The following is a 10,799-nucleotide window of genomic DNA, read 5'->3' as shown; positions in this document are numbered from 1 at the left end:
CTTCATTTCCAGCGACGGTCACATAAGCTAATCAATGCTGATAGACGCCCCGGCGTTACTTTAGCTTCTCTAGTGGCCGGCGATGGCGACTTTGGGGCTCTGCTGGTGATGCCGCCCAAGCAATTGTTTGGCAGGGAAGAGCCAAGGCAACAATGACTTAAGAACCCTGCCGTCGACGTGGATATCGATTTGCACCACAAGGACGAGGGTTTCCCTCTTCATGGCGGCCCAAAACAACGGTGATGACGACAACCGTGTCCAAGCCTTGCCAAGGCCGAGACGGCAAGAAGAGAATGGAAAAAAAAGAAGAAAAAAGGCGGTCTCTTTGTTGTGCAGCCACGGGGGTAGCACAAGCACCTAAAAGTCATGGGGGCCAAGGAGTGTGGTCAACAAAGACTCCATTAGTGCTGGTACGAGCGAGTGCATACGAGCACTGACGCAGGTTGCGAGCTGCTGTTTAGAGAAGCTCGCGGCTGCAAAGGCGAGAAGCCGTCATCACCGCTCTCTTGTCTTCTCCATAGCACCATGCCTGTGCCTTCCCTTGCCTTGCCTTGCCTCGCCTCGCCCAGGCTCAACAGGACAGACAAACGAACCTTGGCGGGATGGTATGGCAGCATCCGTCGCAGCTATCTCCATCCTGCGAGCGCCAATATCAGCGCCAACGCAGAGACAATGTGAAGCATGGAGAGCCAACGGACCTCGTCAGCAATCCAACTGGCAGCTGGAGAGACGGTGCCGGCGCCTCGTCAGCGCCAGGGATGGGAATGGGAATAGTAACAGACGGACAGACAGACATAAACAAGCAGCCCATGTCGACGCAGGGACGGGCCCAATCCACGACGTGACTGTGATGCGCGTCTGCCATCTTGCATTGCACCTTGGAAGGGGGAGGCTTTTGGGGCTGCGTCAAGCCCCCATTTGCCCAGCTTGCTTGCCCACAGCGAGTCTCATGGATCAGCCAGATGCAGCCAGGTCCTGCTGGGTTGGTGCTAAGGTAGTGCATGCATATTCCGTTCCATGGAATGGAGCAGGCTAATGAGAGACGGGGGCTGCGGATAGGTCTTCCGGGTGTGTATTACGGAGTGCTGTCGGTACGAATACTCGTGCTGAACCGTATGCTGCGAGTATTACGAGTATGATTGTGGCTGCTGCTAAAACAGTTACGAGATAGTATGGAACAAAGCCTCATTGCCTCGAGCCTGTTGGCTCTGGCTTATCAATGTCTCATGTTTCGGCCTCGATATTCGACATGCCCACGCAGCAAACACGCGATAACGCTCGTCGGCCGCCCATCGCCATCCGCCTCACGCGCTCCTCGTGCCACCGGCCGCTGTCCACCTCCAAAAATTCCGCAAGAGGTCATCTGTAACATTTAAAATGAGATGCGCGGCACGTGTGGCGACTAGATGCGCAGATGGATGGATGGAGATGCTCCGTCCGTGATGCTAGCAGCATTGGACTACCGCATACCTGCTTCTGGTCGGTGGAGGGAGGCATGCATGCTGCATTATGCATGTCTCAGAACACAGGGCGGGATGGTGTCAAGGTCAAGTGAATACGGGTATGATTGTCCATCTGTCGACGACTTATCATTCAGTTCAGGTTCGAAGTGCGGGCTAGCATTTTCATCATGCTGCCGCTCGACGCGAGAGACAGGCGCGCCCAGCAAGGAATGGCGTCGCATTAACTGGCTGCCACAATGTTTCAGACTGCCCAGACACCAGGCGAATGAGAGCAGCGAAGCCCGCCAATCTGAGTCCCTCAGCCAGGCCGGGCGATGCATGGTGATGAATGAGGTCAATATTGGTACTAGCCCGTGTGGTCTGCGACAACCACCACGGCAGAGAATTGCTACATGCTACTGGCACATCCGTTTCGCCCTGCTTATTCTAATGTCTCTATCCTGTGCCTGTCTTCTCGGCGCCACCTACTCGAAGCGGGATCTCCTGTCCGTTGCCTCCGGTTATGCAGGTCCAGAGGCGCACTGCTTGCAAGCGAGTCAAAGGAAGAGGCACGCCGCCTGGGCGGTGCAGATGCAGCTACAGCTACTCGTACGAGCACCCTGTGCAGTCAAGCCACGGCTAATGCTCCTCTACCTGTCGGTCATCCTTTGTACGGATGTTGTCGAATGTTATTAGTCTTTGATGGATTTTTTTTCTTTTCTGGAATGGGGGTTGTTGGTGATGGCATCATGTAAGTGGATCGTAGCATGAGCACGTAGTACTGCCTGTCAAGTTAGCCATACATTTAAGCTACCTGCCTAGCACCTACCTATAGTAAGTATTACAAGGTCAAGGCCAAGCAGGTGTTCCCTCATCCGGGCTGCGTACATCATATTACTCGTATCAAACATTACTACACGCAGAATGTGATTCACCCGAGTCATTGATGCCGTTGCAGAGGGGCGTTGAGCGGAAGACGAATGATGACACCGCTTCTGTGGTCTGTGGTCTGTGGTCCTTGAGCTCGTCAGCAATCAGCTGTTTGTCTGAGGTGAGGCTGGGCTGAAGCTGCAGCCGGTGGGCGAGTGCATGATGCAGAGCGCCTGCATTGCAGCAGCATCCAAATCCCTTCTTTTTCTCAAGCAAACAGAACAGCTGGCACCCTTCTCTGGAGTCGCCAATGACAATTTGCCTCGATGCGCCTGCCGAGGCAGCTGATATTGGCTGGGACGGAGGTAGGGAGGACCTTGTGGAGATGCGGTGAATGGCGCTGCGACTAAGGTATCGGGTGTTGCCAGTAGTATTCCAGTAGTATTCCATCGCAATCAAACAGAGCCCCAATCCAACTGACAGCTTGTCCCAGAAGAGAACCCCGGATTCCCAAGATCTTGGGCTCAGCTACTAAGTTTAGTGCTGTTAGTTGGGTAGCTCCTCGGCCCGCGAGAGCCTCACTCGACTCGCCCAGTTCAGCGCTTCGCAATTGCTGGCAGTGCTTGACGGCCAATTGACCCTGGAGACCAACTCCCAGTCCAGGCAACAAGGCTGGCGGCTAATCTTGGCCTTTGCCCGAATCAAATCACGGCAAATGGCTCGAAACGCGCCCGCGATGCCCTGCAGGGCAGCCTGGCCACAGCTCGCGCCTGGGCGGAGATTGAGCGTTTCCACTCCAATTTTCGTTGCAATCACAGCACCGGAGCTAATCAAATACTAATTGTGCTCGTACCAGATGCGCCGGTGCCGATTCAACGATTACGGAGCATCTAACCGGGAAAGCAACGGTCCGTCTGGCTCCCTGGATTCATTTGAATTGGGAAACTTTTCGGTGGTTTAATTTTTTTTCTTCCACTACTCTTTCTCTCCTCCTCTCTCTCTCTCTCTCTCTCTCTTTTCCCTCCGGTTCCCGGATTCTCACGCTCCTTTTTCCCTTTCCTTCTCGCTCCTTTCTCTTCTTCTGGCGAAACCCGGTCACCGACTCGACTGCTTTCCACCAACGAGACGCGGATGAACGCAATGCAGCCCTGACGAAAGAAATTCAACGATTCGACCTCGCCTCCAGGCAGCGGCATACAGTAGCCAATCTGCACGGTGGCGTCCAGTTCAACTGCATCCAGCGGCCGCGAGTAGATCCACGTCGACTAAGCTGACCTGTCGTTATCACCTATAATTTTTTTATTATTATCGGTTTTTATTGATTTGATTTCATTGGCTTTCTCGACGACGACGACGTCTTCTGTCTCTCTTTCGACACCCCTGACCGACAGCAAACTTTTGGCGCTTGCGAACAAAGGGTGGGCATTCGGCTGAACCGTGCCACAGTGTCTGGTGGATAAACGCGAATATCAATCTCAACAAGCGCTGGCCTCCTATCCCAACAGCTCGCCTCACTTTGTTCAGACTAGGCCCTCTTTTTTTTTTTATTCCCGACTGCTACATGTTGTCGTGTCATCGGGCTGAATTGCTGTGGCTTGGGTATGGGACCACATGCGATATTCAATCCGACGCTCGGCTGCATCACCTTCTCCCAAGAATGGAAAGATGACCCAAAACTCCAACACACCCCCTCCCGGCGCAACAAACAATAATCACCACCACCACAACAACAACATGAACGGCTACTTTGGCCAGACCGCCTCTTTCCTGACCTCTGCGGCGGGCTACATGCGCCTGCCGGCTCTGGCATCAACGGTAAGCCAGCGACACCACGGTGCATTTTGCATTTGCAGCTGCATCTGCTTGTGCATCTGCATCTGCGTTTTGCCGTTGCCATTGGAGAATCTCGACTGACCGCGAACCGTGACTCAACAGGGCATTGTGGCCATCCTCACATCTCTCCTCTACTTTAAACAAAAGTGCGTCAAGCTTACTCCCCCACCGCCGAACGTCGTTGCTGGCATTCTTATCCTTCGCGGCATCGAGCTGACAATTCATCGTGCAGGGCGCTCATTTATCCCTCTCATATGCCGCCAAACTCGCGAACCGACATCCCACGGCCTACGCAGTTCGGAATCAAGGACTTTGAAGAGCTGGTCATCCCCACCGACGATGGCGAGAAGCTCTCGGCTTACTACATTCGCGGCCCCCGTGGCGGCAAGAACTCGGACATCACAATCCTCATGTTCCACGGCAATGCAGGCAATATCGGTCACCGCCTCCCCATTGCGCGCGTCTTCATCAACATGATTGGCTGCAACGTCTTCATGCTCGAGTATCGAGGATACGGCGCCTCCACGGGCGAGGCGGACGAGGCGGGCTTGGGAATCGACGCCCAGACCGGGCTCAACTACCTGCGCGAGCGAGCAGAGACGAGGAATCACCGATTTGTTGTTTACGGCCAGAGCCTCGGTGGAGCCGTCAGCATCAAGTTAGTGGCCAAGAACCAGGACCGGGGCGATATTGCGGGTCTGATTTTGGAAAATACTTTTCTCTCCATGCGCAAACTTATTCCCTCGGTTCTTCCACCTGCCAAATACTTTACGCTGCTGTGCCACCAGGTATGGCGCAGCGAATCCCTCTTGCCGTCCATCGACAAGATTCCCATCTTGTTCCTAAGCGGACTGCAAGATGAGATTGTCCCGTAAGTTTGAACTCTACTTTTTCTTTCCATCTTTTTCCCCGGATCATATGATGAACAAATTGCATCACCCACAAAATCTGAACCATTCGTGGCTCTGATTAAAAACCTTTTTATCAAACCCTGAACAATCCCACCCAAAGCAACCGTTTTTTTTCCACGTACGAGTGCCAGATATCAAAAACTGACAAGAAATATCTGTCCAGTCCTAGTCATATGACCCAACTGTACAATGTCTCCACCTCCTTCAGCAAGACGTGGAAGGCCTTCCCTGGCGGCGATCATAACTCGAGTGTGCTGGAGGAGGGTTACTTCGAAGCCATCTCGGAGTTTATAGCTGACTCCATAAGCGACGCACCCATCACGGACAGCAAAGGCCAGTGATGGAACTGCACCTCGCCAGTTTTTGATATAACGCCGCTCAGGCATATATATCCATATCACTCTGTGGAGCATGGTGATAGCTGTATATTTTGCATCAACGGGTCTCTGCGGAAACGCCCTGACGCGTCGTCCTTTGCATGTCGGCCCCGTCTACACACCGCAGACGCAGCAAATGGGAGATGCCCAGCTAGATAGAAAAGAGGGCGGCCTGAGGCGAGACAGGCCAAGCGTGGGATGTAGGTGGTTCCCGTGCCCATGTGACGATAATATTGGGGAGAGTGTGTGTGGAGGGAGATGCGTCGCGTGATTATACCCTGCCCGAACATCTACATGTGTGTGTTTTTTTTTCTTCATCTTCTTACTGCTGAAGAGGGAGATGATTTATTCCCATGTGCAACGAATTTTAATTTTTCGGCTGCTCATCGCAATTTTTTTTTTTTTTTCTTTTTTTGTGCGTGTTCATTTTTTTTTATACACGTACACCTATATTCTCCACTGGTGAACAATCCCACGTTTACATACAGACGCGTGTTGCAAGTGATACCTTTTATTGGTTGGCTTATTCCTCTTTTTTTTTTCTCATTATTTTTTTTTTCTTTTTCTTTTTCTATTCATTTGCATGATGAGGGCAGGTAGCAGCATATAAAGTACATTACGGGTACGACACGGCCAACCAAAAAAAGAGTAGCGGGGGATTTATTAGATAGAGATTGGGTTTTGAGATTACAGAGATGCATTCATTTGCTTAGGTCCTAGAATGGGGGAGGGTTTATTCATAGATGGGATACGGCGTATGAGAAGAACGGTATTAAATAATTTTATGTTTTTTTTTTTATTGATATTTTGTGCCTTTTTTTTTTTTATTCTTATGTTCCCTTAAGTCTTTTTTGGGTGGGCTTTATGCAATATGCATGTTGGCGACTTCTTTCATCGACTTATATCCAGCAAGAAACTGCTGGAGTTGACCAAGTTGAATAACAACTTTTCATCCTCATACACCACCTAGTTGCCAATGTTGACATGTAAATCCTGTTTTGATTCGTAATAAAACCTCGTAACCTCCTTGCCCTAGAACCTCCATCAACACTCAACATCCCCTTCAAGCTGCTCCGTCCAAGACTTGTTTGTCGGCATCGCTGGCTTCTTCTTCTTCAGCCCGAGCAGCAGTCGTTTTCCAGATCCGCCACTCGCAGCAGCGGGCGTTTCCACCTTAGTCTCTTCCTTCTTCGCCGCGGCCCGGCCCGCGACGGCGCTCCAGCCCGAAGCATCATTCTTGCTAATGTCCTCCCTGCGCGAGATGTGCTCGTTGTCGTCGACGTGGCAGAGCAAGATGTTGCCTGCAATATCCAGACGCTTGATTGTGCTGTCAAGGCGAGGTTTCATGTTCTGAAGAGCCTGCTCGACGGCAGCGGGCGTGAGGAACGACGAGTAGTGCGCCGTGGCGCGGATGAGGATTTCATCAGAAGGCAGGAATGCCGTCTTGAAGTGAAAGGCCGTCTGGCTTGCGAGGTCGGCACGTATAGCGGCGTCGACATCTTCGACAGTAAGGCCGAACCGAGGAGAGGTGAGGAGAAATGCGTTGAACGGATCGACTACAACAACAGGGGGAGGGGTCGGAGCCCTTGAGTTGGAGGCGGCAGCGGCGGCTGCCTCTGCCGCCTGTGACTCTCGGATCTTGACGCACTGCGCCAGAGTCTTGCTTGGTGCAGAGACAAACTTGGCGCCTTTCCAGACGACAACGTAGCGATACGGCTCGAGATCCTCGCTCTTGCTGTCCAACCCGTAGTCTTGGGCCAGCACATGCAGGAACTGCCGCTGATGGTTGAGCATCGGCTTATATCTAAGTCGCTGCTCACTGGGGCTCTTGGAGAACACCCGGAACTCCCGCTCTTGTGTCTCTGCCCAGGCAAGGTTTTCCTTGAAGAGCCGAAGAGTAGTGTCCGAATATGGAACGTGGTCGTTGGCGTGAGAGGCGGGATCAATATTGAGAGCCGCGGCAAGGCGCCTGTTTCGCTCCAGTCGAAGGCACTCGTCATCACATTTGAGCTCAGGACGAGATGGCGTAGGATTGGAGCTGCTGGCGATACACTTGACTTCTTGCTGGCGCAGACCACAGGGACAAGCGATAGTGGCCTTGGCCGTACAGGGAGTCGATTCTTTGCAAGCTGTGTAGGACTCAGTTAGAAACTCCTCTCTTCTCCTATGAGTCGGTTGAGGCCGAGGCCTAAGCTTAGACTTACGAGTCTGACCATGGCAGGGGTTCTGGCAAGCATGGTCACAGAAAAGTTTCGTCTTGCCGCAGACTTGGCCACAAGTCTGACTGGAACTTGCGCTATCCTCACACTCTCCTGGCCTGTGGCACAGTTTCCGGCACTTGTGCAATCTAGAAATACCGAATCAGCAACATATTAAACGATGGTAGGTAGGTTAATAGAATCCTAAAAAGAAACTCATGTCACGTACCCGCACTTCAAACTCTTCCCGCAAGGTCGACCACAGTGCGCTGCTTGAAGATGGCAGGGCTGGCTATGCAGCTTCTCCTTGCCGCAAGCACACCACTTGTCCACCAAAAACGGGCACTTGGGACAAGATATGTCGTCCATATGGCAGTTATGCTCAACAGGCGGGTGTCCGCAGGCTGGCCTCCTCTGGCAGTTAAATCGACACTCCGGTGCGTGAGTGCCGCAGGGCTGTGGCGGTTGGAGCACCGTTCGGCCACAGTTGCAACTTATCTCATGGAAAATGGCTTCGGGACAACTTGCGCATGCTCCACGGTGGCACATCTGCTGGCAGTCATGGCTGCCGCATTTCAGCGGCCGCCCACAGGTCCGGATGCAGATGTGCTCGGCTTCGACGGCAGATTCCCCTGGTGGTCGGTTTTTCCTCTTGCTGGCTGCCTGCCTCTCCGCAGCCTTCTTCTCTCCTGGACAGCAGCGCTCGCCACACTTGTGACGACCACAGCTCAGATTCGCCTGGCACGTTCTCGTGCACCACGGCTGTTGGACATTTCCTTGATGACAGACGGATTTAGATGTGGTTCGCCCACATCGGCATGAAATGTCAATCACCTCCATACAGAATCCACAATCACCGGTATGGCATTTGGCTTTGCAAAGGTGGCCACAAGGGAGGAGCTTTTCACAAACTCTATCACAATGAGGCACTGGATCCTCGCAAGATTGCCTTGGGGCCTGTAGGAAATTCTCAAGCGGTGTCTTGCCACACGGGCAATGGGTAACCACGTCGGGGGAAAGGGGGCAATGGGCCGGCTGCTCATCTTGGGCGTGGCAGATTGCAGAGCAGCTGTGAGTCCCACAGTCGAATTTCCTCTCGCAAGGCGTCAGGCAGCTGAAAGAACCTTCAAACCAGGAGGCATCGTCTACGCTATACGAAGACTGTACATCCTGCCGCTCAAAGCAAGGGATTTTCTTCTCAACACGCCCGCAGTAACACTTTGCTTCAACCTTGAGATCGCAATCTCCACAGAGTCCGGGATGACAGGGGTTTGGGCAAAAGTGCTCTCCGCAGGGCAAAAGATCGCCGCAGATCTCCTGGCAGCTCCAACCATTTTCATAGTCGGTTTCTCTGCACAACTTCTGCGAGGTATTCTTCCCACAGAAGCAAGACTGCGTAGGGCCCACAAGACCACAAGGCGGGCATGGCCCGGCATGGCATTGAAGGCCACAAGGGTGTGGGCACGTTCCTCGAGGCTTCGAGCATGTCTGTCCACAAGAATGCGGGGGGAGCGATGTGCTGGAAGGCCTCGGGTTGATATCTTTTCCACACCAGCAGTGGTACGCGCCCGGTTCATCGGACAGCTTGGAATTACAACCCGGGCATCTCCATAAATTCTCCGGTTGAGACTCTGTTGGTGGCCGGGCAGCATCCTGCTTCATTTGATTGTGATACCACTTCTTGGCACACTTGAGATGGACAACGGTCCAACAGACGTTGCAGGACCAAACGTGAGACTTCCGGAGGACTTCGTCCGTGCACACTGCACACTCGTAGTTTCCATGGCTGATATCCTCATGAATCCTGGTTCCAAGGTCTGCGGCGGTTGACTTGGGAAGTTTAGCCTCGGGCTGTTTAGAAGCCTCAGATTGCCTTGGCTTGCTAAATGGTCATCAGTAATTACTACATAGCTTACGGATACAAACTGCTGTGTGGCCAGACTACTTACACCCTCGGCAATACTGGCTGGCCAGGGACAAACTCAGGAGCTTCCGCACTTAGTGAAAGAGCTTCTGATGGCGTTTCTTCCGCTTCAACAGTGAGATGCCCGCCAAATCGCCGTGTCGGACCCGGCTGCGGAGCTCGAGGGGCGCTTTGCCTGGCGCCACCTCGCTCACCTTGCCGCGGCCCTCTTCTGCTGCTTCTTCCTCCGCGAGATGATCTTGAAGGGTTTGAAGAGGGCGTTGTTTCCTGTTGTGATGGAGCTGGAGTTGATGTGGTAGGGTTCTCTGAATTCTCGGTCTGCGAGACGGGCTGCGCCTGAGTTCCTTGAGCGGGACCTGCATGATGCCCTCGTCCTCTGCCGCCACGGCCCCTGCCTCTGCGACCTCGTGAAGCCCCTCTAGAGGCACCTTGAGACTGGCTCTGAGCCTGTGAAGCTTCGCCTTCGGGCATGATTACAGCTGAGCTCTGAGGAGAGCTTCTTTGTGGTTGATTTGTGCTTTGATCGTCGTGGTGCATGAAAGGTTGGTAAGGCTGAATGAGAAGATGTATATGAGTTTGAGGCTCCAAGCTGGGCAATGTCGCGCTATCGCACAAAACGACGGCTATAAGCAATCCGAACAAATTAAATTTACAATGAGGAGACGCAGTTGAGAGCTGTAGCGATGCGCAAGAGGCGCTCGAGGCCTTGATATTGGAAAGATGGAATCTTTGAAATTCATCAAAACTTTGGTGGGGCACGGTACAATGGTTGATTGGCAGGTACTGTGGCAAAGCGGCAAAGCCTCACACAAAGGACTGCTGACAAAGGCATCGTTCTGCTGCTAAGATGTGAGTCACTGAGATGCGGAGAAGATAAAATTGGCCAATCCAACCGTCTGTGGTAAAATGAAAATTTTAAGAGTCATAATAGCAGCACGATGGAGTCAGCCTTCCTAATACTGCAAAAACAATCGAGGGTTTTGTCGTTTGTTGACTCAAATCCAGGGGCGTAGTCCTGTGGGCTTATTTTGAACAATAATGGGAGGGTTGTACAGCACTCAATAATCTGCCTGCAAATTCACATCTCCGTAGGTACTTGTAGGAATGGGGCGGTGCGCCAACTGCAGAGCCAATGACTGGCCAATGAGAAGTTTTTTTTTTTTTTTCCCTCTTCCCAAAGTCCATGATAGATAGTGAGCTGAATATGGTAGATTGAGAAATGCGTGGTAGCAGGAGTAAGAGGT

The 10,799-nt window shown here is 52.6% G+C and overlaps 2 protein-coding genes across 2 annotated transcripts; one reads left to right on the top strand and one right to left on the bottom strand.

Moving 5' to 3' along the window:
- Nucleotides 1-4,046: 4,046 nt before the first annotated feature.
- Nucleotides 4,047-5,397, top strand: TRIVIDRAFT_56240 (uncharacterized protein; the record flags this gene model as incomplete). Its single annotated transcript, XM_014094439.1, has 4 exons — nucleotides 4,047-4,127; nucleotides 4,248-4,291; nucleotides 4,378-5,016; nucleotides 5,220-5,397. The coding sequence occupies 4 exons, from the start codon at nucleotides 4,047-4,049 to the stop codon at nucleotides 5,395-5,397; spliced, it is 942 nt and encodes a 313-aa protein (XP_013949914.1).
- Nucleotides 5,398-6,477: 1,080 nt separating this feature from the next.
- On the bottom strand, nucleotides 6,478-10,092 carry TRIVIDRAFT_165185 (uncharacterized protein; the record flags this gene model as incomplete). The annotated part of the gene is made up of 5 exons (XM_014094438.1): nucleotides 6,478-7,562; nucleotides 7,638-7,780; nucleotides 7,861-9,494; nucleotides 9,583-9,779; nucleotides 9,912-10,092. The coding sequence occupies 5 exons, from the start codon at nucleotides 10,090-10,092 to the stop codon at nucleotides 6,478-6,480; spliced, it is 3,240 nt and encodes a 1,079-aa protein (XP_013949913.1).
- Nucleotides 10,093-10,799: the final 707 nt, after the last annotated feature.

This window comes from Trichoderma virens, assembly GCF_000170995.1.
Source record: "Trichoderma virens Gv29-8 chromosome Unknown TRIVIscaffold_92, whole genome shotgun sequence".
NCBI lineage: Eukaryota > Fungi > Ascomycota > Sordariomycetes > Hypocreales > Hypocreaceae > Trichoderma > Trichoderma virens.
Note: the sequence above shows the minus strand (reverse complement) of the source record. Positions and strands in the feature narration are given on the sequence as shown.